Source organism: Vigna angularis, chromosome 7, assembly GCF_016808095.1.
Source record: "Vigna angularis cultivar LongXiaoDou No.4 chromosome 7, ASM1680809v1, whole genome shotgun sequence".
NCBI lineage: Eukaryota > Viridiplantae > Streptophyta > Magnoliopsida > Fabales > Fabaceae > Vigna > Vigna angularis.
The window spans coordinates 32,843,767-32,870,740 of NC_068976.1; the positions used below are offsets into that span (position 1 = coordinate 32,843,767).

The 26,974-nt window shown below is 32.7% G+C and overlaps 2 protein-coding genes across 2 annotated transcripts; one reads left to right on the top strand and one right to left on the bottom strand.

The window, feature by feature from the left end:
• Positions 1-276: 276 nt before the first annotated feature.
• On the bottom strand, positions 277-3,792 carry LOC108336302 (hydroxyacylglutathione hydrolase cytoplasmic-like). The gene is made up of 7 exons (XM_017572710.2): positions 3,638-3,792; positions 3,438-3,560; positions 3,194-3,355; positions 2,274-2,352; positions 1,947-2,060; positions 831-1,007; positions 277-572 (listed from the first exon to the last, which is right to left on the bottom strand). The coding sequence occupies exons 1-7, from the start codon at positions 3,682-3,684 to the stop codon at positions 498-500; spliced, it is 777 nt and encodes a 258-aa protein (XP_017428199.1). The 5' UTR covers positions 3,685-3,792; the 3' UTR covers positions 277-497.
• A 14,685-nt stretch (positions 3,793-18,477) lies between these two features.
• LOC108336246 (60S ribosomal protein L10) lies at positions 18,478-20,278 on the top strand. Its single transcript, XM_017572629.2, has 4 exons — positions 18,478-18,608; positions 19,163-19,664; positions 19,789-19,870; positions 20,041-20,278. Exons 1-4 carry the CDS (start codon positions 18,599-18,601, stop codon positions 20,110-20,112), a joined length of 666 nt encoding a protein of 221 aa, XP_017428118.1. The 5' UTR covers positions 18,478-18,598; the 3' UTR covers positions 20,113-20,278.
• The last annotated feature ends 6,696 nt before the right edge of the window (positions 20,279-26,974 follow it).

Consider the following 26,974-nt stretch of genomic DNA (forward strand, 5'->3'; position numbering starts at 1 on the left):
TTCCAGATTTCTGACCATGTCCTGATTCTCAACCGTTTATATTTTTTCAAATTTAGAAAATTTTAAAAAAATAAATTTCACCAATTGATATGTGATATATAAAGAGACAGTGTATAATCAACTTAACAAAAAACACCAAATTGAACTTTTCAAAAGATTGAAGACCTCTAAATTGAATCCAAAAATTATGAAAGAACCAAATAAACTAAACTAACAAATACTAAGTCACTAATTAAGCTTTATATAAAATAACAAGCCATTATTGCAAATAGAAAAGGAAAGGAGAAGAAAATTGAATTCAAGTTCACAAGTAACCAACATAATATGCATATAGGCGACATTGCTAATCAGAATCCGTGCCCCTAGCTTGACAAGCCTCTGACTCTCATTTCAGTTTCAGGTAAATCAAACGGTTACAGTATCTACATAAAGGCCTTATTCATATTATAAAACAGAACAGGAAATTGAAGTATGAACAAATGAGAATGCTAGTTTCATTAGCCTCTCCAGTTGTCTTTCCGCTTCCTTATCTCTCCTAATGCTTCAACAGGTGACTTACAGCCCACCCTCTCCTGAAAATTTTCAGTTTAAGAAAAGCTTCAGGTTCAACTTTTGTAAGTCACTATATTTTTTACCCAAGAAAAAAATAAATAAAAACTGCACAAATAACAGCTTCTTTTCTAACTATGTTAGAATTTCAGTTTGATTGTAGAAAGCACCAATAAACTCCTGAAACTTTTTCTGATTCTATATTTCATTCTACCCTCTAATCAACAGGAAATAATATATTTTGGTTCCCACTTTGAAAAGAGGGTGGAGAGGTGTCAAACCTGGATCTCAGGTAGATCAACCCTCATAAAGGGATTGGTCTCCAACTCATCCTCAATGGTTGAGGGAATTGTTGCTTGACCAGCTTGTCTCTGATTCTGAGCCCAGGTTAATTTCTGTTGTGTCCTCGAATTGTCTGGCTCAAGTGTCAGAGCAAATTGCAAGTTCTTCACTGAATACTGGAGATAAAAACTTCACACTCTTACTAGTGATTATAAGTGGAAACAGCATATAAGAAATAGGCCACTGAGAATTTAGGCTTTTATATGCCAAAAGTAAAGCAATCTAAAATTTCCCCCTCCTCACCTTATGCCTCAAAGTTGCATTTTTTATTTAATGCAAGTCATAGTTTTGCAAGATAAACAGTGCACGATCAATTCCAAACAAACGAGTTCTTATGAACAGTCACTACAGATTATCTAAAGCAATTCACTCATTCCAAATCATAACTTCACATCTGAGTAGCTGAATATATACATTTAAAAACCAATTATATTTTATTTTTTCAGAAAAGAACATAGAATTGTGTTCTAAAGAATGAAGGATGTATTGATTTACTTGCTCAAGGGTTACTGTGGCAGAATGCTAACTCCGAACCAAAATATGATTTATCAATCTAGACATTTCGATGGACTAACACAGACTCTAGCATAACAAAAGGTTAGGAAACAGTATTCATGAATACCTAAAGACCTAATTTTAGCACAAAATTTGTGACAATAATTGAGTATCAATTCGTTTGAACCTCGTACTCCATTATATTCATATCAGGTTGACTACTATATGCCGCAAAAATTGGTGTACATTTCCCATAATACAGTTTTTACATAATATTAACGTGTGTGAACTGGACCAAGAAGATTAGTCTGTATTATTTAATACTTTTAAATGTTTGCATCATCCCCCAACCCCCTTTCTCCATTAATCAAATTAGAAGTATTTAGCATTAAAAATCATGAGTGAACTGACTGTTTAAGAAGTCTTTTGGATCAATTCCATTCCTCATTTAAATTATAAGAAGATTGATCATTATTGACACTACCTATATAGATAAACAAAATTGACACTCCCCATAATAATTTTTTTTTAGTATAGATGGTGACTTCAGTATGATTTACCTCATGGCCACAGTATACTCGAGTTGTCTTTGGCAATGAACCTAGTGTTACATTGAGAGACTGATACATCTGTTCAGCAGTTCCCTCAAAAAATTTCCCACAACTAGCAATAAACTGTAAACCAGCAATAAGACAGCAAATGTAGAGATTTGAAAGAAGAGCCTCTTCAAAATTCATATCCATAAAAGTTTTAAAAGAGAGAACCAAATAAAAGTCACATACCTTGACTTCAAGCACTTGTGACGGCTTTAAGAACAAGTTTATTACATGTTTTCCAAAATAACTACATTTTTTTCTGATATGGAAAAGATTGATCAATCATCTTACCAATGTATCTCCAGTAAAAACAGCCGGATGCTCATCCTCTTTGCCAGTAACATAGTAACTTATGTGGCCTTTTGTGTGACTGAGCAAATTACAAATATAGCCTAGGTTAACAAGAGAGGTAAATATGAATAAAAAAAGAGAGAATCATCACTACAGCAAACATCAAGAAATACACCAAAAGAACTGATAACGCAGCAATAAAAAATTAACAATAAAATAAAAATAAGAAGGCCAATGAGGTATGGCAATGCCTTCATGGTATATTTTCTCCCAATTTGGCACATCATTTGTTTAATCATCAGATAAGCAGAATTATAGCCCTCTAACAGGGGATGGGAATAATTGGCAAAAGTTCAGCACGCATTACAAAACTGATTCTTTTATGCAGACTTTTCTGGCTAGAGAAATACATTACAAAAAGTTATAGCTGTGGGTGTCAAAGACTATAGTATTCATCCTGACCAGCTAACAATTCTTGGTATTCAAACACTATACTCGTACTAACAACTACTAAACAAATTTATGACTTGTTCAAACCTGTTTCGGTTCAAGTTAAAACGTTTTGGATACAAACTCTATGAGTGCTTTTGAGACCTTCTCCAAAAATAATCTTCAAATTTCCCGTATAAAAGTTCTCCAAAGCACTTCTAAGTTGTGTTCAACCATACTAATTTAATTTCACTTGAAAAGGTTAAAATTGGTATCTGGTTAAATGAAATAAGAGAATGCTTTCAAAAGTTAGATTATACATAAACTATTTTCAAGTTGTTAGAGAAGCTTAAATCATTTCACCTGTTTATTTTCATCCAAACATGACCCAACAGTTACAATTCCAACCCATACTCTATAGTGTAGTGCACAGATGGAAAAACTTGAAAAGTTGAGTTAGCAATAACATAACATAACACAGCATGGCATACCAAGGTGTATGAAGGGCCAATATAGTGACGTCAGCTCCAAGGGAGACCTTATCACCGTTTTCAACCTTGTCGGTGCAACCCTTCACGTTATCGATGGAACCACCATAGACCTTGATTCCAGGCACCAGTTGTTTTATCTTCTCGTTTCCACCAGCATGATCCCTGTCACACAATAATAAACGGTAAAACAAAACATCATAGGGAACATGTCAGAAAAAGATAAAAACAACTCAGTACATCATACCAGTGATGGTGGGTGGTGAGGACGAGTTTGAGAGTGACACCATACGAGTTGGCAGCTTCGAGAATCTTCTCCGGCTCGACTGGGTCCACCGCCGCGGCTTCCTTGGTGCTCTCATCGACGATCCTGCGCCACTCAGATTGGTTCAGCAAAATCAAAGAGAGAAGAGAAATGAATGGATGAATGTTAGATTAGATTCCCACAGATAAGAATAATTGTCTTCGAGACATGGTATGTGTTGGATTTTCATCTTTCCCTTTCCGATTCAAACACTCTTCCAAAATTCGACTCCTTTCGAGTATCTAGCGGCGACGGATTTATAAATGGACTAAAATTTTCATTTCCATAATGTTTATATATATACTTTATCATAAAATCAATGGAATTCAATTTTATTGATTAGGACTCTTGTTAGAACGATTGTGTTAAAGATATCACATGAACCTTATTGAATCCCTGGCTAAACGTATTTATTTATTTTCTTAAAATAAGATTTATGTTTAATATCAGTATCGATGAAAAATGTTTCCAAAAATGTTTTATAACAAAATTTAAAACTCTCAAAGGTTTAATACCTCTTTTGGTCCCTCGAAAGGGGGCCAAAATTCAATGTGGTCCTACCTTTTTTTAGAAGTTCAATGTGGTCCCACCTTTTGTAAAAAGTGTGCAATCAAGTTCTTTTTGGAAACGGCGTTGAGTTTTTAACGGAGCAGCTGACAGGGTGGACTGAAGTTAGCTACGTGGCTGTGTGTGGGTAATACGTGGTTGTGAGAGGTGGATACGTGGCTGTGAGAGGGTAAATGTGATAAATGTGATAATATTACTCCTTCTCTTTTCCTCTTCAGAATCCCACAAACCCTAAGGAGAGCTTCTGCAGGAGTGCGGTCGGCGGGTGGCGGCGTTGATGGTAAGGAAGAGAAGAGGTTTCACTCGACGGGAAGAGAGGAGGATAATGCAACTATGACCATTGGAAGTTGGGACTTGGAAGCGAGAAAATTTGAAAGTGTGTTATTCCAACCTCATTGCTTTCTTAAAATATCTCAGTGAAGTGCTGCACCTCTCGCTTCTTACTGCACCTCTCAAAAGATCTTTTTGTCCTTTGAATGAAAACGAAAAATAAAACACAAAAATATAAATAAAAAAAACATAATTAATAAATAATCCTTTCTTTTTTATCGTATTTATTTTATATTATTTCATTTAATTTATTTTGATTCGATAGATTTTATTTGGTTTGGTTTTTATTATATTTTTATTTTATTTTATTCCTTTTGAATTTATTTTGATTTGATTTGTTTTATGTGATTAGATTTTATTTTATGGATTTTATTTTTATTTTGTTTGAGTTGTTTTGATTTTATGTTATTCTAGGGTGTTTTATTTCATTTTATTTTATTTTGTATGATTTTATTTTATTTTGTTTGATTTTACTTATTATGTTTTATTTGATTTCATTATTTTGTTTTATTTGATTTTAGTTTTTTTACGGTTTCTTTCTGCATTTTGGGAAAGAAGTAATGATCTCTTACTGTTTATTCCACTGTTCTTCCACTTTTACTTGATACCATTTCCAGCCAAATTTTCTTTCGCAAGAAGGAATTGAAGCAATCAAAACAGAAAGAGCCTAAAAGAAATGAAAGGGCCTAGAAGAAAAACAAAAAGAGTCTGGAACAGAGGGGAGAATTAGAGAAGGCTTCAAAAGAGCAATCAACTTGGCAAAAGGAAAGAGTGATGGTACAAGATAGAACGCGAACCCTCTCGCCAGCCACCCAATCGCGACCTTATCTCCTTCTCAGAACTGCAGAGCCACCACGAAGGCTGTTTCGCGAGAACGTCGCACCTCCGTTCAACTCCACCATCGCGCCACCTTCGGCCATCTCCTCCACATCTGTCCCCTCCTCACTCCAATGTTCACTCACGTCGATTTCAGTCGCCGTAATTTCCGTCATAACCGTCGTCTCTGTCCATGCGGCGCCGCTCTTGCTTCGGTCACGAAGAATGAAGGAGAGGCTCTCCTTAGGGTTTGTGGGATTCTGAAGAGGAAAAGAGAAGGAGTAATATTATCACATTTATCACATTTATCCTCTCACAGGCACGTATCACTCTCTCACAGCCACGTATTACCCACACACAGCCACATAGCTAACTTCAGTCCACCCTGTCAGCTGCTCCGTTAAAAACTCAACGCCGTTTCCAAAAAGGACTTGATTGCACATTTTTTACAAAAGGTGGGACCACATTGAACTTCTAAAAAAAGGTAGGACCACATTGAACTTTGGCCCCCTTTCGAGGGACCAAAAGAGGTATTAAACCAACTCTCAAAATATACTAAAATAAAGTTTGAAAAATTAGTACCATTATCTATTTATTAGGGGAGACAAAATAGTATCATTTGTCCATAAAAAAAAAATATAAATCCAGCCAACTAGTTTGTTAAACAAAAACGTACCACCAATGATAATCAATTCCGCGTAGAATGGATTGTCGGGTCGGGATGGCCGGCATGTTACTTTCTTTATTTTAATATTTTAAATTAATTTTAATTTTATAAAAAATATTATTTTTTTAAAATATTTTATTTTTAAAATTTGTTTGTGTAACATCCTATGAGTAAAATAAAACTATCAAAATAAATTATTACATAATGATAACTTACCAGAAACTATAAACTACAATTGAAGATTTTATATTTGGAGAATAAAACTCTATCTATGTTGCTACTCTCTCAACCTCATGTTAAAATGACTGAAAAAAAGTTTTCTCTAAATTCACACCATTTTAAGGTGATGATTGCAAAAGAGAAAACACACATAAACAACAAAGACAAAAGTAAGGGTAAATTGGTGATACAAAACATTTTCATAATACATCAAAACATATTAAACATTTTAGGGTTAAATATGTTTTTAGTCCCTTAACTATCAAGCGATTATGTTTTTCGCCCCTCTTTCAAACTTTGGTACACTTTGATCCTTCTCCTTAAGGAAAACATAATTTTTCATCATCCACAACAAACGACGTTAAAAATCAAGTGAGGTGGCTAACGTGCAGTAAACTTAGAAACTCTCTCTCTTTGCAACGATTGCCACCTATGCTTCTTTTTATCCCACGTCAGACCAAGTTCTTTTCTCCCTCCCTTCACCATCAAACCTCCTCTCTCCTCCTCCCACCAGAAAAAATGTCGTCGACATCTCATAAAAAACAGATTTCCTTCGCCACCAAGATAGCTCTATTTCGTTCTTATAGCTTTTAGTTCTCTGTGAAATTCTCTATGCTAGAATCAGAGATTCACGATTTACCGCGTCGCAACAACAAGTAAGACTATCGCCCTTCTAACTTCACGATTTGTCGTGACCTTTGCTTTTTTCGATCAATTTGCGTTTCAATCAGGGTTTTGGGTGATTCAATTGAATACTCCACTCATGCACAACCTTTTATTCTTAAATTTGACTGACTTTACCATTTTTCTCTCGGATTGATTGGGATTAGGGATCTAGCATGATGCTGTAGAGTGACAGTACCAAGAACTCCCTTCAGGAAGATACCGTTAAAAGAAATCTCATTGTTTTTCCTTTAATTTTTTTTTTAAATGTTGGACAAAAGTTTGAGTCTTGAATGTTATCTACTTGCAGATTCGGTTTTATTGTCTACAAAACAGAGGAAGTGGCGCGTCACTCATGGCAAAGGCGGCTATGAATTCTCACACGTCGGTACTGTATTGTCTCGCGGTGATACAGTTCAATGGAAGCGGCAGGACGAAAAACGAGAAGGACCTTCGTGTCGGGGTGGCCTGTGCAACATTCAGTGAGTCGGACGGATGATCCGAACAGGTACAGGCAGAGGCGTCCGAACGGTTAGAAGCGGAAGCGGTGGGACAAGAGCCGATCAGTGAAACATTCTGACATGTGGAGGCAGAGGCGATCGAACGGTTAGCAGTGAGAGTGGTGGGCCATGAGCCAATCGGTGACACATATGAGTCGTTCGATGAAGCATTCTGACACTCTCACACCTCTGACTTTTCTAACTTTGTTCCATCGCTTGGTTTGGATTTGTTAAAATCTCTCAATCCTCACCGCCAGGTCACCAACACCACCTCCTCGTTAGAGCAGGAATTCGTGGCTCACTACCAGCACAGCTCAACCAGTTCCCCAGATCTCAGCGCTACTGGGATAGTAAAGTAGCCTCTCGCATCGGGGAGAAGTTAGGGTTCTGCCTCAGAGAAATTGGTGTTACCATTGTGCAAATCGTCCACCACACTACTGTGTCATGGTCTCTCCCTTGTTCCATTCCATAAAAAACGCTGGCATCCACGTTTCTGGCGCTCACTGATTAATTTACCCCAAATTGTGAGTTTCAATTTTGAGGGTTTTTCATTATTGAGCCAATTCTTCACAACACAACATAAAATTTTGACTCTAAGGCATTGTTTTGACTTTACATTCAAAAATATCAATGTAATATTATCCCTAATAATCATCCCTTTTGCGACGCTGGCATAGTGACACTTTTTCTGGTGGGAGGAAGAGAAAGGAGGTTTGGTGGCAGAGGGAGGCAGAAAAGAACTGATGGCGTCGTTGCTGACGGAGGATGAAAAGAAGCGGAGGTGGTGATGGTTGTGGAGAGAGGGAGAGTTTCAAAGATTACAGCGTGACACTCCACCGTTTGCTAGCTCACCTTCTATTTAACGTCGTTGGTTTTTTAGGACGAAAAGTTATGTTTTCCTAAAGGAGAAGGACCAAAAAGTACCTTACTTGAAAGAGGGACTAAAACCAAAATCGTGTGATAGTTTAGGGACTAAAAACATATTTAACCCAACATTTTACTTAAAGATACATATCTCACACCAAATCAACCAAACACTTTATGCATGACAACCCTTTTGACTTGACTATCCGGATTAGTATAAATATCGAGTTATGGCAGTTCGTGCACTTGTTGTGGTAAAATAGTTAGCATACGCCAAGGTACCATACAAGGTTAGTCAGTTATCACTCACCTTCGGCCAAGGTAAAGCCCCTATACTAGAATTTCCTATTATTCTCACGACATGCCTCCCATATTCATTTGAGAATGAGTGACCATTATAATTTCAGGATGAACTCCAAGATTGAGCTTCCCATATTCATACTTACAATACTTGAAACCACCATTGAGAAGTTCCTCCTTGGAACTCTTTTCCATACCTTTGAAACCATACTTATACCCATATACTTTCACATTGAATCACAACATATAACATTAATGATCATATAGTATCATAAATAACCATTCTGAAAATCAAAACATAACTTAAGGTTATTAGAAAACAAAGATAGAAAGAATAAAAACAGGATTTGGACTAGTCGCTCAGCGTACCAAGTTCGTTGTGCGAAGATAGAAAATAATGGGCTCTACTCCCTTACCTCTCGCCCAGCGAAAACTCTCGCTCAGCTAGAAGTGTTTTGCTCGCTTAGCTGACACATATTTGCTCAACAAGACTTCATAATTATGCAGCACCAAAACTGCAGAATTTGCACTCCTCAACTACTCATGACCTATTCTATATAAATTTCTCAACTTCTAACACTCCTAGATCATATTCTAGACTAAAAAAATACCTACACAAATGTATCTAAACCATCCTAAACACATTTTAAACTCATTAACCACAAGATTTATATCTAAAATTTATCAAAACCTCACTTTAGAGACCCAAATTGAATTCCACCAATTATGGCTTATTTTCAAACAACTCAATGACTCCAAAAAGTCCCAAATGACTTATTAACACCCTCCAAAATGAGCATTTAAACACAAAACCTAGAATTCAAATTCTCACTAGTCCAAACCCTAAAAAACTAATTCTAAATCAAGCTAAACTCTACCTATCAACCATCAAACACTCTTACATAAGATTTCCTACATTTCAATGCTTAAACAAGTCACAAAACATCTCATAACAGACCTCAAATGCCTCACACCAGTTTACAATCCTTCTCTCACAATTTCCCTACCTAAAACCTCATTTTTTCTTCAAAACACTTTCAAACTTCAACTATAAACTTCACTTTCACTATAGCTCAGATATCAACCCCAATATACACCCAACAAGTCTCAATCTACCTCATGACAATACCTAGACAATAGTTTACTCTCAATAGCCTCTATTTCTCAAACTCACTCTTGTAAACCTCTCCTTTTAAGACTTAAAACTAAAAAATGTAACCATTTCTCATCAAAACCACTTTGAACTCAGATTCTAATAACAACACAACTTCATCAAACACATGCATGATAGTATAACACATTAAGATCACATAATTACAGTTACTCTCAACATCATATCAACCAAGTTAACAATTAAACACACTTATAAAACACCTAGTCATAGTAACTTCTTCAAAATCAACAACAATTCCTAGAGATACCAAATTATTAATATAACCATAACTAAAACAAGAATCCTAGCTTCCCTTACCTCACAAGAAATAACCCCAACTCAAAGAACGCTTCGTCAATTACTTAAACCACAAGGAATACCTAGACGAACCTACAAAACACTAAATTGAAAACGGACAGAGTCCTTAGAACTCTAGATGAACTAAGAATGAGTAAGAGAGGTATGATTACACATGCAACAATACTAGATTCTTCTAAAATAGATTTGGAACATAAGGGAAAAGGAGTCAAAACTTACTTTCTCTATTGAAGAAACTTATCACGTAAAAACGTAGACCTCGTTGTCGTGATCGATTAGGTACCTCCTGATCGTCATGAAGATGACTTAGGAATTAGAACTCTTAGAGAGAAGGTAGAAAACTCTAGAAAAATGTTTTCTAGAGAGATGGTACATTTTAAAATAATGAAACTCGTTTATAACAAAACTATTTATAAATAAACCATTTAATATTAAAATAACCGAGTCTTACTATTTTTAGACTACCACCACTTCTAAAATATTATTTTCTTGGGTTTTATAGTTTATATAAATGAATATTAAAAACATATTTAATCATATAAATATTTTTTAAACTTTTAATTGATTAGTGAATTTTTTAATTAAATAAATTAAAATAATTATTACATTTATATATTATTGTATAACTAATAAGTGAAATTTAATTTGTAAATGTTAATGATTTAAATTACAATACTATTATATATTTAAACTTTAAAAAATATAATATAAAAAAATTATTTTTTTAAATTATTTTTTATTTTAATTTGTAAGTGTTAGATAAAGAGTTTTAAAGCTTGAAGATTTGATAAAGCTTGAAGATTGATAAAGATTGAAAACCAATGTGTAAATCTAACTTAGGATAGAAGTCTTATGCGTGTCTTGCAATTATTTAATTTGTTAAAGTGGTGTTTAATTGGTTAAATGACTTGTGTATATAGTTATGTGAATAACATTTAATTAGCTAAAATGACAATTAATCAACTATATAGTTATGTGAATAACATTTAATTAGCTAAAATAACAATTAATCAACTAGTTTCACTTGAGTAAGTGAAATCAATCAATCGATTATAATTACTTTCCATTGGTTCAATATGTCAATTTACATACTATATAGTCTTGTTTTAAATGAAAAGAGGTTTCCAAAAAACACAAAATCAATTCTGAAAATTGAAAAAAGTTATTCTCTTAAAGGAAGATTGTGTTGTTGTTGTTGTTCGTGATTAATCCTAGAGGTGTTGGAGTTATGATTGCTCCTAGTTGACAAGGTATATAAAGGTTCTTGATTAACTAGGGAGAGTTAACCTTGAGCTTTGATCCTTATAGTATATTTGCATGTGTTCATGTGTTGTTCTTGGTGTTAGTCCAAGTCTACTAAAAGGATTCTTATTGTGCATTTGTTATTTCATGTGTGATTCAAGGAACCTGTATTGTGTGTATTTTATTTTTCAAGAAATCAATTGTAAGGATATTGTAATTTCTTGAGTTATTGAAAGGTCAAGCTCAAGTTGTCTTGAATAACTAGATGTAGTTCTATTGAAGTGAACTAGTATAAAAATTTCATGTGCATTGACTTAGGTTTTTGCAATTTATTATTCTAAGTTGTTTTTATCAAGAAAACTAATTTGTTTTATCTTTACTAATAATCTTTGTATGATTGCATACTAGAATTATAAATCAGTGCATCTATTGCTATTGTGATTGATCTTAGTTATCAAATTAATCAAATTTTGAAATTTTTTTATTAAGTGGTATTTCTATAAAATCTAATTTTAGAATTTTACACTATTGATTTCACAATTTAATCCGTTGAAATGTTTGGTCCAGAAATGATACATTGTTAAATCTCACGGTCAATCTGATTTAAGAAAAATAATTTTACCAATTTCAAAATAAACATTTTTTTTAGAAATAGGGTCAATTCAAACCTCCCTATTTGCTTAAACCTTTTACTGTGATTACAACTTTTGTGTGCCTTCAAAATCCTTTTTAATTCAAAATTTATACGCAATGTTTCTTTGAGTAAGGGTATCATTTGTATCTGAGGTTTAGATAACACCATATAAAACGACCTGGAGGTGAAATTTCTAACAATATTCTTCCTATTAGGCTTTTCTTTAATGGTTAAATCATAAACCAATAGCTTATGCAACTAGTTCTATTGCTATGGGATTTGAATTGTCTGGTGCATTTTAAACAATTGATGAAATTAGGCTTTGGTCAGTGATTTACTTTGCTCACCATGTAGAATAATGAATTGATTATCAACTAAGAACTTTAAAGTCAACTTACTAAATTTGCAATGTATGGCCTTAGTGTTAATAATCAAGCAACCTCAAAACCAAGCCAACACCTGAGCTAAAAGCAAGTACACAAGTATTTTTGAATCTTTACTTTTAATTCTTTAACAAATCCTTCACCTCTTAAAGCATTTTCATTCCTAACCAACACTTGAAAATCATGAATGGGTTCCACTAGAAGCTTTCCGTTAGAAGTTTTCCACTTGAAAACTCACATTATCTAGCAACACTTGAATTTTCATGTCATTAACAGTCCCTTGCAATCTCGAAGTACTCAATCCAGATGAACCTTTTAATGCATTATAGGATAAATGATGTTCATGCAATGCAAATATTTTCATATTTTCAATTATATTTGGAGGATCAGATGTACAATTATCCATGTCATATTTTTCTATTTGTAAAAATAGATAATGCTTTATTGGGACATCTATGCATTAAAGAAAACTTTTCATCACACATAAAGAATAATATTTTTCTCTATGCAATTGCATTTTGACAAGGGATATTCTTTTAACATTTTGAATTCTATGGTACGTGGTTATATTGGAATTTATAGGATTTGAAAGTAATGGTAGTAAATTAAAAGATTTTAATGTATAGGTAAATGATAAGGTAGAGTTTGAGGTTTGTGATTTGGATTAGTAAAGTTCAACGAACGTTTAGGGATTAACCATATATTTCTCCTGACATAGAGTGAATAAAGGAATTTGGTGATCTAACAATAATGTCATGATTAATGTTCATTTTAAGCCTTTCCTCTGACCAATCTAATAGTGCTTCTATTGTTACCCATTTGCACTTCGTTAGCAAGTGTAATGAATTGAATGTAACACTATAGAAAAATAAAGTGGAAGTAACCAATGCTCTCTAGAAATTGTCACAATATTTCCAAATCTTAGGACACTATAGACTAAAATACTGGTTGTGCTTGAAATTTTATCGCACTTATATATCCTTGGCCATATTATGTTTGTAACTTGAAATGATCATTTATTTTTAATCACTTCAATTGAAAAAGGCTTCATATTATCTTTTTATTATGTTAGATCTTGATGTGAAACTAATTGTTTTGAATTAAATTCAATCTTGTCTTATTGAAAATTTTCTTATAACAAAATTATTGATATATGCATTTTTCCTTTTTTATATCTCATGGCTAAAATCTTGAATTTTGTAGGATATAATGACAAAGATGGAGACAAAGTTCAGACGTAGTCTCACTTTAGCCCTTAATTAGGTTGTATTTCCACATTGCAAAATGTTGTAAGTACATTGAATACAAGCTAAAGTTCTACTTAAAGCATGATGTAGTTGGAAGTGGTGTGTTATCTCCATCTCCAAATGATATAAAAGGATCAAGTGGAGAAAACATCATAGATTAAACATGTGTATTTTTTTTTTGGAAATTTAGATGTAAAATCAAAATTATCAAAACTTTGTACTTTTCTTGATATTTGCATTGTAATATACATAAACTTGGTGGTTTTACTTGTAAACAAAACCATTCATAATTGAGTAAAGGGTTCCAAAATTATAATTAACCAAAGGAATTGAGGAATTTCGATCTTACAACCAAACATTTGGTTGGAGAAATGCGTCAAGTCTATATAACCATGACTAATCAAAGTTTAGGGGTTGAACTCAATGATGAGGTTGAAGAAAGCCTCACGGAGTAGCCATTTATTATGACACTTGATGCATTCATATACTACTTACCCTTCACAATATATCCCATATAATGGTACCACTTCACAAAAGCAACAAAAAGGAAAACTCATATGATGAATGTTCTAGTGATCCAATTTGACAAACTTACATTACGCTTAGACAAAGTTGTAGATATAGTAAGTACTTGAAATATGTTGACAAAAATATTGTCGGGACTCAACTATGATGTGAAATGGCTAAAAGAGAGGTGTTGACAATTGAAAAACATAAATCATGAACAAATAAGTCTACATATTGATGGATAACTCAAATTCATAATATTGGAAATTTGACATATGTGACATGTTAGGATTGTGTTGACCTTATGTATGTTTATTTTCATTTTTTTTATTCATGTTAGTTTTTAAAATTAGGTTTAAACCCTCATTTGGTCATTGTATTTGTTTGAAAATCTTAATTCGGTCATCAGATTTTAAGTACTCTTAATTGAAACTTTTTCTTTTTAAATGTGTAACAAATAGACCCTTTCTGTTAATTTTATTGAAATGACATGAATACTTGATGAGCTATAATATTGAATGAATTACGTGTCATTTGGTTTCATAATTCAATGTAGTTAACATGTTTAATCAACCCCTTTTAAGGTATTGTATTTTTTCGCCTTAACATTTAAATGTGTAGGCTTTGTAAAACCCATTCACTACTGTTGTGAAAATGCAGTCTTGAGAATTGCTAGAACTCCTAAGAATAAGGAAAATCAATTCTGGGGTTGCTCTAAGTTCAAGGTAAGATCCATGGAACCAAAATTGACTATTTTTCGAAGTGAGTTTTTGTTGTTTTGTTGGACAAAGTGGGTGTGAAGAATTGATTGGCTGCATTTATTTCCAGTGGTGTAGTGAACAAGGAATTGAAGAAAGTCCTAAGAGTAAAGAAAAGGATAGAATTATGGTGAAGATGAAAGAAAGGGATGGTGAAGGAATGAAACTCGTGACACTGTAGTGAAAATTGAATATAACTACCAAGCTATTTGAGTTATTGACTTGTTCTCTAAATTCCTCCTTGGTCTTAATCTTTCAATCTAGAAAATCGAGCTTGTTTGCCACATGGTTTCTAAATTCTTTGCTCAACGAGCTTACCTCAAGCACTTCCCCTAACTATCCAAGCACTTCCTCGGATTGTCCAAACACTTCCCTAAGCTATGCAGACATTTCCCCACGCTATACATATTGGTCCATAAATTCAAATCTCATTGTCCTAAAAAATATGGAACTCCAACAATTGTACTTAATGATTACATCAAAATGAAGTTGCTAATACTTTCGATTTGCAAGCTTCTACTTTTAGTTTCTGAGCTTCTCGTACTAGGGTACTTACCAAAATAAATTTTTCCTTTCGAAATAACGAACCACACCCACCTCACACCAACATACCGAGCTCCTCGGGTTCCCCACCGAGCTATCAACATACTCTACCGAGCTATTTGAGTTGTTCATTTGCTCACTTAATTCCTCATTGACCTTCATATTCTAATATAGAAACCCGAGCATGTTTGCCACACCGTTTCCAAATTCTTTGCTCAACGAGCTTATCTCAGGTTTCACAAGCTCTTTACATTATTCTAAGAACTATCTACATGCTCTTTCAAGCTATGCAAGAAGTCTAAGCACCTCCTTGGCCTATCAAGTTATCAAGTTGACCTATCCATGTTGCTCATTTGTTCTACCGAGTTCACCGCATTAATTTGTTGTCTTGTCGAGTTCCCCATACTACTCAATTATTTTGACTTCACTCTACTTGGCTGTCTTGCCAAGTTCTTCATATGTTTCACCTCGTTGTCTGGTCTATTTGCATATCTTAGTAACCTTTCCAACCTATTCAGTTGTCTAGTTGATCTTTCTTTTCTACTTGACAAACTTGCTGAGTACTCCTTGCTACTCCATAATCTTGTCGAGTTTTCTTTTCTATTCGACAATCTTTCCAAGTTCTTGCTATTAGACGAACTTGCTAAGTTCTTACTATTCTACAAACTTTTTGACCTCCTCGGACTCCCTCTTGTCCTCGGCCATGTCAATTTTGTAGACCAGACTGTTATTTGTCTTCTTCCTGCTCACGACTTCTTCCATCAAGATCGCTTCCAATAACGAAAGTTAAATTTTACATCCTAAAAAAATCCACATCACCATGCCTACTTTGCATAGCATTAATAATTTGGACATATTTGTTACACATTTAAGCAAAACAGATCCAATTGGAATTTTTCAAAATCCGACGATTGAATTGAGATTTTCGAATAAATATAAACACTTGAAGGTTTAAACATTAAAATTAATGTGTACTATTTTTTTCATGTTAATTGCTCAACGCTTTAATGCACATTTTTAAAGACATTTTTATGTTACATATTTTATCATTACTGTGATTTGTATTTTTATTTTTCATCATTTATGTCTTTTTTTTTTCAAAAATAATAAGACACATAGATTTGAAAATGATAGAAAGGATATAATCTCACAATAATTGATGGAGTTCTGCCTCCTAAGCTACCACAATGTGAAGGAGGTTTTAGATAAAACTCAACAATTCAATAATCATGTTTAAATCACTAGTACAAAAATCGCGTACAATGTCGAATATTTTGGGTTGTTAACGGCGAATTCGCGAACGACGTCATATCAAGAGACGTTAAATTTAAGTCGAATTTTGTCAATTTACGACGTTAACTTAACGTCGAATTTAATATTTGACGTTAATCAAATTTTTTTGACCTGAAAAGCAAAAAAACAACAAATTTCAGTTTTTGGTATTTTATAAAGCATTACCTATGAACGCGTAGTGTAGTATTAACAGTAAACAATAATAACCAACAACAGACAAGTTCAATCAAACAACAACAACAAAGTTCAACCAAACAATAGCAACAACCAAGTTCAACAAAAAAAAAACAACAAACAAGTTTAACAAATAAGTTCTTCAAAATTAAAACGAAAACTAACCTTCAAAAGGTGGGTTCGTCGGAATAAAGTTTCATCACCAGCGATAGAGAAAGGAGAATGTGCCTATGAAGAACAAGAGCATGAAAATAATCGGTTAAAACAAACAAAAATCATACATAAAGTAGTTAATTAACATGCATTTGTATCAAATGAAAGAATGATTACATGTGATACTCGTCAAACTTCGTTCAAGAAAAGTTTGAGAAGAGAAGAGGGTATTGCGCGCTAAGATAAAATGAATGAATTTTCAATCTCCCGCTCAAATTTTTATTGAATTCACTAACCTTTTGATGTTGAATTTAAAAGGCATTCGACGTTTTATATCATTTTACGTCGAATTACAATTATAAACGACATTTAATAATTGCATTTATTTATAAAAATGTCACCGCTCATTTTTAACATTGACTATTCAGTGGTTGGATGTTGAACTCGTTATACGCTGTTTTTGTACTAGTGAATTATTATATATGTTTGAAAAAAAAATTCAATGCAATTTTTCCATTATTGAGTTTGCTAAACGATATCATTAGTATTTAGTAGCATATTATGGCTTGAACCACTTTATTTCTCAAAATTCTTTGTACTACGAAGATCTAATTAAGGTCTTTTACTTAAACTTGAAAGTATTTGTTACCGATCACTTGCATAGTGAGGTCAAAAAAGCAATTTTGAAATATGCCAGGTTTTGTTGTCACGACGAATATAATCTAGCAGTAGAAAAATTGGTTTAATGAAATACTATTTTGAAAACAATGTCATTAATGGTATATAACAACAAAGGAAGATTACCCATTATCATTAACAACATCTTAACAATGAAAATCTTTCAATTGGTTGGCCTAAGGGTTATGCTACTAATCTAACAACATAACAAATCAACCATGATCATCAACAACATTTTATAATGATTTTTGTTCATTTTAATTTTTGTTTAATTTCAACTTCAATTAAGGTTTTTAAAACTTAAAGTGTCGCATTACAAAATTACATTAAAGATATAAGATAATCTTCGAATACTTTACATGTGAATGTTTGACTTGTAACGAGAGAAACAATTTAACCCTATAAAGATAATGATACATACTAAAACATTTCTTAACATTGATTCTACTTACATTTTTAATATACTAACACTTTGATTTTTTTTTTAAATATATCAATATTAAATTTTCGTATCCTGTCGAATGAATTAAATCACGATAAACTTTTCATTATCTTTTCCTTAGTTCAACCAATTAAACTATTTTCATTTTATTTCTCTTCATTTCTTTTCTTATCCACTCCTTTATTTCCATTGCTTAATTCAAAAGTAAATTAAAAAAATAAAAAAAATACATGAATTTTCACTCTTTTAAAAGAAAAAAAAACACAATTATTACAAGTGATTCAAATTAACTAATCTCAACTTTTTGTTACTTAAGTTAAATTAAATCAATCTAAAAGAAACCAAAAAATTCCTAACCTCTTTAACACTCTTTTTTAGTTTTAGACTTCGTAAATCTGGAATGCTTCATCTTTTAAATTTAGTAAATAAAATAAAATGATTCATTAAAAAATAATGAAATGTTTTTGCGTTAAAAGAAAATAATTTATCAGTTTATAAACCCCGATAGTACAATTTGGGCCCAAAAGAAAGCCCAACTCATAAACAGGCAAAAGCCCTACGGAACTGCCTCTATATAAACAACTTTTTCTAGGGTTTGGGGTTGCGTAGATAGTCTCAGTTTTAACGCGTGTGGAGAAGAGAGAGACGCAGCCATGGGGAGAAGTAAGTTCTATCCTCCTTATCCTCTTCACTGAGTTTTGATTGCTTGGTTCAATTTCTTATCTTCTATGTTATAATTAACTATTGTTGTTAGATTCTTTTTTTTTGAATCTATGTGCTTCCGATTCTCGCGAACTATTTCCTCTTTCATTTAAATTTATATCGATTTCGGAAAATGAGTTTCTAGGTATGTTTTATTTTCGTGTTGATGTGATTACTGTTGATTTAAAGCTAGATGACTGTTTTAATGATTTTGCCTTATTCATTGTAAGAGTGTTTTTGTGTTGTGCTTGATGGTATACTCAAATTTATCTTTTTAGGTATTAATAGTCATCATGAATATATGTTGTTCTGTTAAAAATTACAATCTCATTATTGAATGAGCTCGTCCAAATTCTTCCATATTCTTGGTTGTCAGTTTTCTAGTATTAATATTGAATACGATTTATGCTTTACTGTTTGGAATTACAATTAAAATATATTATGTTTTGAAATGAACTGCTCCAGATTTTATGTGTGATTGAGGTGATTGTAATTACGAATGCTGTTTTATTTAGGACCTGCTAGGTGTTATAGGCAAATTAAAAACAAGCCATACCCCAAGTCCCGTTTTTGTCGTGGTGTTCCGGATCCCAAGATCAGAATTTATGATGTTGGCATGAAGAAGAAAGGTGTGGATGAGTTTCCTTTCTGTGTCCATCTGGTAAGTTGGGAGAAGGAAAATGTTTCGAGTGAAGCATTGGAAGCTGCCCGCATTGCTTGCAACAAGTACATGGCAAAGTTTGCTGGAAAGGATGCTTTCCACTTGAGGGTCCGAGTGCACCCATTCCATGTTCTTAGGATCAACAAGATGCTTTCATGTGCTGGAGCTGATAGGCTCCAAACTGGAATGAGAGGTGCTTTTGGAAAGCCACAGGGTACTTGTGCTAGAGTGGCTATCGGGCAGGTGCTCCTTTCTGTCCGCTGCAAGGACAGCAACAGCCACCATGCACAGGAGGCTCTTCGCCGTGCCAAGTTCAAATTCCCTGGTCGTCAAAAGATTATTGTTAGCAGGAAATGGTATATATTTGCACTTTTGGCAGATTAATAATTAATTTTCTGCATAAATTTTCTGTTTTATTACACAGCCATATTTTTCTTCCGTGTTTAATTTTGGTTATTATTGTTTGAAATGCGTGCTCAGGGGCTTCACCAAGTTTAGCCGTTCTGATTATATCAGGTTTAAGTCAGAGAACAGAATTGTGCCGGATGGTGTTAATGCAAAGGTAATGTGAACGAACTGGAATCTTGTTATATAGATTCTGTCATATACATGTGTACAACATCTAAGCGTGGGGTGCACAAAATCTCGTTTCTGAATGAAATATTTTCTCTGTGAAATACTTTAAATGTACTCATTTGGGCTCATATCAATTTCTCTTTTGTGGTCTTGTAGCTTCTTGGATGCCATGGACCATTGGCCAACCGCCAACCTGGAAGAGCTTTTCTGAACAGTGCTACTGCTTAAGTCTGTGTCTGTTACATTAAGTGTTAGAGATTGAATTATAGTAGTTTTGCAAGATTTAATCGGTTATTTTGTCAGTACACTCCCTTAAACTAAGTTGAGTTCATTTGTTTTTGCAGAACCTCTTGTATTGGTTATTTTAATTTTAATGCTATATTTTGTTATGATATTCTACGTCTCCTTTTTGTTTGTTAGTTTTCGATTTTTCGTCAGCTTCACCGATGGTACCTGGTATTATTTTATTAACGAGATTTTTTGATAGCACTGATAGTGTATCAAACTTTAACGTGAATGAGACCTACTTGGCCATAAATTTGATGGCTTTTTCTTGGGAGCTATGTGGTGTGTAAGCTGTGTATACATAACATACACGAAGTTTGAAGAACTGCGTAACCTTTCTGGTTTAGAAAATTAGAATCCACTGTTCCTTGCCATGAAAGTAACAGTGAAGTGCCGAAATATGTAGTGTTGATTCCTCTTTAAGCTACCTCTTGTTCATCAACTGATGAAAATTATCATCGTTTTATGGCAATTCCATGGATGGATCCTCTACTTCACTGATCATTGTCTGCCCATTCTGTGCTTTATGTAAACTATCATTGCCATCTGGGTGGATCATTAAGGTCAGTTTGATGTGAGGGAAGATTGGGCATTTGAAAACACAGAAAAGAGGGAGTTAAAAGCACGTGCCGTGTGAAAGGCAAAATGTGTTATCCAGGGAAAAGTGTAGAAGGAAACTTATAATATGATTATTGGTGGTTATTAAATATGTATCAAAGTATGTAATCATGTAATTAGTTAATCCTAACGGAATATGCATACAGAGATATTCTCAAAAACCAATTTTTATATCTTAAATCTTACAATTTTTTCACCTAATCCTTGAAATTACAAAGTATTTTTATCACCAATTTTTATTTTTTTTATCAATTAGAATTAGAGTCTCATGCATAAAAAACTTTATCAAGCGTGAATCCGCAGTCAATTGTGATGTCTTGGTTTTTGTTATCCATCTAAAGAAAAAACTCTAATTTCATTTACTGGATTTGCGTCAAGATTCTTTACTGGATTTTAGTCAAGATTTTTTATTGGATTTGAGTCAATATTTTCTACTGATTTTTTTTATTGTCTAATAATATATTTTAAGAACTCAGAAAAATACGATAAAAAACTCAGCAAACAATATAAGAACAAATTTGTTTTTCTCATTAACTACCGGTTTTTTTGTTTATTTCCAACTGAACACGTAATATTTTACCATTCATTCAATCTTTTTTTTACTTTTACTTAATTTTAATTCAACATCTTAACCTTTTACTCATTTCTCCTTATTTCTTCTTCCACCTCAGTTTCTTTCACTAAATGAGAGTTGTAGTCTATACTTACAATTCAACTAAAATAAAACATCATAACACTCCTACATAATTAGCTTTACCTACATTGAGTAGCATGAAATATAATGGACTAGAAAGTGCACCTTTTGTATTGCTTCCCATCCACTTTTATGCTTCTTCAATTCTTTTTATGACAACGTTTCTTGAATTTTACGGCTTAGAGTCACTAAGCCAAAACGTGAACGATTCAATAGTCATAGGTCTTGGTTAAATAATGGACACGAACCACTTTTCTTTATATCTCGAGAACAACAATTACCAACGACCCCTTTGTCATTTCTCTTGAAAATTGGTTCCACTATCTCATAGAACGTGCTGTAGTTTCTACAGCATTCACCAACACTCTTTAACTCATTTCGATTTTTCGCCAAACATAAAAAAAGTCATTTTATTGCCAATTCCTAACGTCTCATCCTCAATTAAATTTTCACAATCAACCATCATATTAAATAACCTAATAATAGCAACAATACAGCAAGCAATCATAACCAATGTCAATAAAATCGAAAGCAGAACGTTTCTTAGTCAGTTCCGTGTGGAAAAAAACACGCAGTGAGAATAAATGAGCAACATATGAGGTTTTAATGAACAAGGTCAAAATGGAAAAACACTGATGTCTGTTAGAATTTCATTAGTTGTTGCATTTAGGTCATACGAAAATTAAGAAGAAAAGGTAAAATGTACTATCATTCTTCCTTTCATGATCTTATTGTTCATATTGATGCATTATATAGCGCTTAGTAATATACTTTTTAGCTATTTTTTGCAATACTTTTTATCTATTGTTAATTAATGACTAATGGGTGTATCTGAATTAGATTAAAGAGTTAGAATAAGGAGTTCTTATGTTGAATATAAAGTTGAGTTAAAAAATAATTTCTTGACTGAGTTTTAATTTATATTGAATTATGTTAGTTCAAGACAAAATACTGAAAAAATACTAGTGCTCTGAGAAAAAAGATCAAGTCAATGAAACATAGTTTTCTTGTACGTAATTGGGCGATTTAGTTTGGAATTTATATTTTCTTATATATTTCCACGTGCAGAATTACTGAAATGGCGTTTAAGTATGCTTTTGTACTTAAAAGAATTTAGTAATATAAAAATTGTAAATAATTGTATTAGCTTTCAATTAAGAGGAGAATCAACTTGATATATTGTATCTCTATAAAAGTTGATAAATTTTATAATAGAATCTCTCTTTTGAATGCTCAAGCGAGATAAAAGCCATATCATTTTTCTCTCTCATTTAAGAATGTGGTTACTCGAATGCTAGTTTATATGTTGCAAGGGAGAGATTTATAGTTGATTTTCTCTCCATGAAAAGAAGATTGAAGTGAGGATGCTTTGCTCAAGTGATACATCTTTCGTTTCAAAAGCTTAAGTTTGGTTAAATACTTGTTTTTGTTTGGAAAATCTCACAATATACGCACTCTGATAGATATTTTCCTGAAATTGAGTCTTATTATTCATTATAACTGAAGGGCTTTAAATAACCATAACACTTACAATATTACGAACAATAAAAATAAAATATCAACTATCTTAAAAATAAAATCTCCTTAATCTATCATAAAATAATATTGTACCTAGATAAACTGAAAATCATACCTACTTATCCCTATTTTATCTCTATCAAATCAAACTAAATATTACTATACCCAAAAACTAATAAAATAATATTTAAACAAAATTATTAATAAAACCCTAAAATTTAAGTTTATCCCAACAAACTCCCCCATAAACTTAAATTCTTTCTTCCTTTGTTCGACTTTCCATGTGCATCATCCTACTCCGGGTTTGCTTCTTTCAATCAAATTTGAGTTCTTCTTTTTCCTTATTGCCCTCCTATCTTTTACCTTGGTTGACCTCTTTAATGCTTTGACTGACTTTGTTATGTTCGACTTCTTAATAACCTTAACCAACTCGTTCCTAACCTTAGGCGATTTCTCAACCATCTCTGTCGACTTCTTCATCGGGTTCTTCTCAACATCATCATCTTCCTCTTCCTTTTCAAGAGTCACCTTCTTCAGCTTCTCAAGCTCAACCCTATGTTTATTCATAATTTCATTAGCTTCCTCTAGAAGTCTCCCTATCCGCTGAATCTCTTCATCTTTTTGTTTGAGTTCTTTCTCAAGGTTTTCCTTCTCCACAATTGTTGCATCCTTTACTAACATCACTTCATCTATTGTTGGGATTGGGGGCTCTTCATTTCCATTGCATCCGAGCTCTTTGCCATCAACAGGATTCCACATTCTTCTTCAACATCTTCAGTAACGAGATTCGTCTCCCCCTTTATCTCGGTCTTGCAATACTTTGCAATATGACCAAACTTGCCACAGTTGTAGCACTTTGTTGACCTACACTTGTTTTCATAGTGGTCGTACTTGCCACACTTAAAACACTCCACTCTTGACTGATCTCCTCGACCTTTTTCTTGTCCTTGATCATGCCAATTCTGCTGACCGGTTTGATCTTCATTATCATTACCTTGGCCACATTCACCTCGTCCTTTGCCACCAGGACCTCGGCTCTGAGTAATCCGAGATTTATTCGAGTCAAATTGTACCTGTAGTAATTGATTGTTGGGTTCCCTCTTTTTCTTTTTCTTCCTCAATTCGTGGGCTTTTAATGACCCAGCTAACTCCTCCACAGTGAGAGTTGACAAATCATGTCTCTTCAATAGTGACCACGATACTTTCAAAATCATCCGTCAGATTTCTCAAGATCTTTTCCGCAACCCGATTAGGAGGAACCTCTTCTCCATTCATTCTGAGTTGGTTGACCATCTTCTGCACTCGAGCTATAAAATCAGCAACTCCCTCATTTTCATCCATCTCCATATGTTCAAACTCTCTTCTGAGAGCTTGTACTCGAACCTGCATCACGCGAGTATCTCCTTTGTATGCCACCTTCAGAATTTCCCATGCTTCTTTTGCTGACTTTGCATTAGCTATTTTCTCGAATCCAGATTCATCCACTGCATTATACAGAAAGTACAAAGCCTATCTGTTTTTCACTCGTGTCTTTTTCAATGCAGCAATCTGGTTCACTGTTTGATGCTCATCATCCGCGGGTTCAATGTACCCGTCCTCCACTATGTCCCATACGTCTTGGGATCCAAGAAGAACCTTCATCTACAAAGACCAATTGTCGTAATTGGTATTTTCTGACAATTGTGGCACACTCATCCCATTGAATACCTTTGTCATCTCTCTCACAAAAAAATCAAGCACTCACTTTTTCTCTCTTAATTTCTCTCTCTCGGTACTCAGAGCATAAAGCTCTGATACCACTGTTGGGAAAATCTCACAATATACGCACTCTGATATTTTCCTAAAATTGAGTCTTATTATTCATTATAATTGAAGGGCTTTAAATAACCACAACACTTACAATATTATGAGCAATAAAAATAAAATATCAACTATCTTAAAAATAAAATTTGCTTAATCTATCATAAAATAATATTGTACCTAGATAAACTGAAAAATCATAACTACTTATCCCTATTTTATCTCTATCAAATCAAACTAAATATTACTATACCCAAAAACTAATAAAATAATATTTAAACAAAATTATTAATAAAACCCTAAAATTTAAGTTTATCCCAACAGTTTTGAGGTAATACTGATATATTTATATTTATTTAAAATTTAGGATTTAGATTTTGTAGTATAAAATGTAAATATAATGATATGTGATGATTTACTTAGACTATAAATTGCGTTTATAATGATAGTTTTCTTTGGTTTGTGTTTTGCTAAGTTGGATATTAGAGTTCAAAAAATGAGATATTATGACTAAGTAGGAATGACAAAACATGTCAATTTGGTCTGTTTAAGTTCGACCCATTAGCTTGATCAAAATAATAGATTGGATCAGACTAACTCGCCAATTGAAAACGAGTTGAGATTTATAACTTGATCCGTCAAGCGACAGGATTTAGTGGATGAGTTGATTCAGACTCCCAGATTAAAAACGTTGTCCCAACCCACCTTTTTTGGTTGGACTGACAAGTTAGCCTATCAAACTTGATCTTTTTTGTCGTTCCTACTATTAAGATTTAAATAGTAAGAAATTGAAAGAGTTATTGCATTAAACTTTATTGAGGCATGAAATAAGTTACCTTAACTATATTAAATTACTAGATTGTTAGTGTGTGATTTGCATAGAGAATGAAATATTGTAGTAATTCAAATTTTTTGTTTGTTAGTTGTATGAAAAAAAATTGTTGAGTAATTCAATGTGTCTATTAGAATATTTGGTTAATTTTGGTGAAGTGATAATAAAATTTTTAGAAATTTCTTTTGGATATTGTCGTCTTGGATATTGTTGTGGGATTTCTTATTTACATAAATAAATAAATAAACAATTCAAATTTATTTCAATTGTAAGTTGAACTTACCAATGTACGTTGCATTAAGATTTGTTTAATTATTAGAAACATGATAAAAAAAAATACTTATATGTGAATTTGTTAATACGTGGATTAAATAATTAATATATTATTATTATTATTATTATTATTATTATTATTATTATTATTATTATTATGGCTGATAAGGTGCAAGTAGAGTTTGTGGGATGCAAGTAGAAAAAAATTGACATTTGAATTTGGTCCATTACGGGATAGTAAAATAATCCATATTAATAAAAATATGTGATGAATATTAAATAAATATTTTAAATGGATATTCGTGAATAATAGATATACTATTTAGTTACCTGCTTGCTAACGAGATAGGTATAATGATAATATCATCTGCATGTACTTTTTATCCGGTAATAATTATTAATAATTTTGTTTGAATATTTTTTTTTAAATTGAAGTGATCAAAATAATATTATTATTGAAATAAATATTAATTATGGAATAATTTTTTATATTTCTATTTTTGTATGAAACACATAAAAATAATAGAGAAAAAAAAGGTGATTTGAATAGTGTTTTAAAACTTTTCGTAAATAGTATTTAATATTATTTTATAGGGATTAGACGGTTTGGAATAGTAGTTAAACACTTAAGTATAAAAAAAAACATTGAATGAAAAATTTGTTTAAATACAAAGACAGAAAAGCACACTTTGATTTTATACTAGTTTATTTCAATTGAGCTACGTCCATTTCTTCTTTAAAATTATTTTAAAGGGTTCCACTAAAACGAGTTTAATTACTCTTAGTTTACAAATTAGCCAAAATGGTTAGACGAATTTCATCACACCTGCATCTGTCTAGAACGTTTAACTCTATTGAGTTAAACTTTACAAGTATTTGAATTCACTTTTGAATCTAAAACATTAAAGTGTTTTTGAAATCTTATAAGACAAAAGATTACTCTCGCAGAGAGGATATAAAACCAATACAAAGAACTTATGAAAACTTGTAAATGATCTTATTAAAGATGAGTCTTAAAAGAAATAACTTTGAGAGAATTAATGAGTGTTTGATAGTATTGATACCAAAAG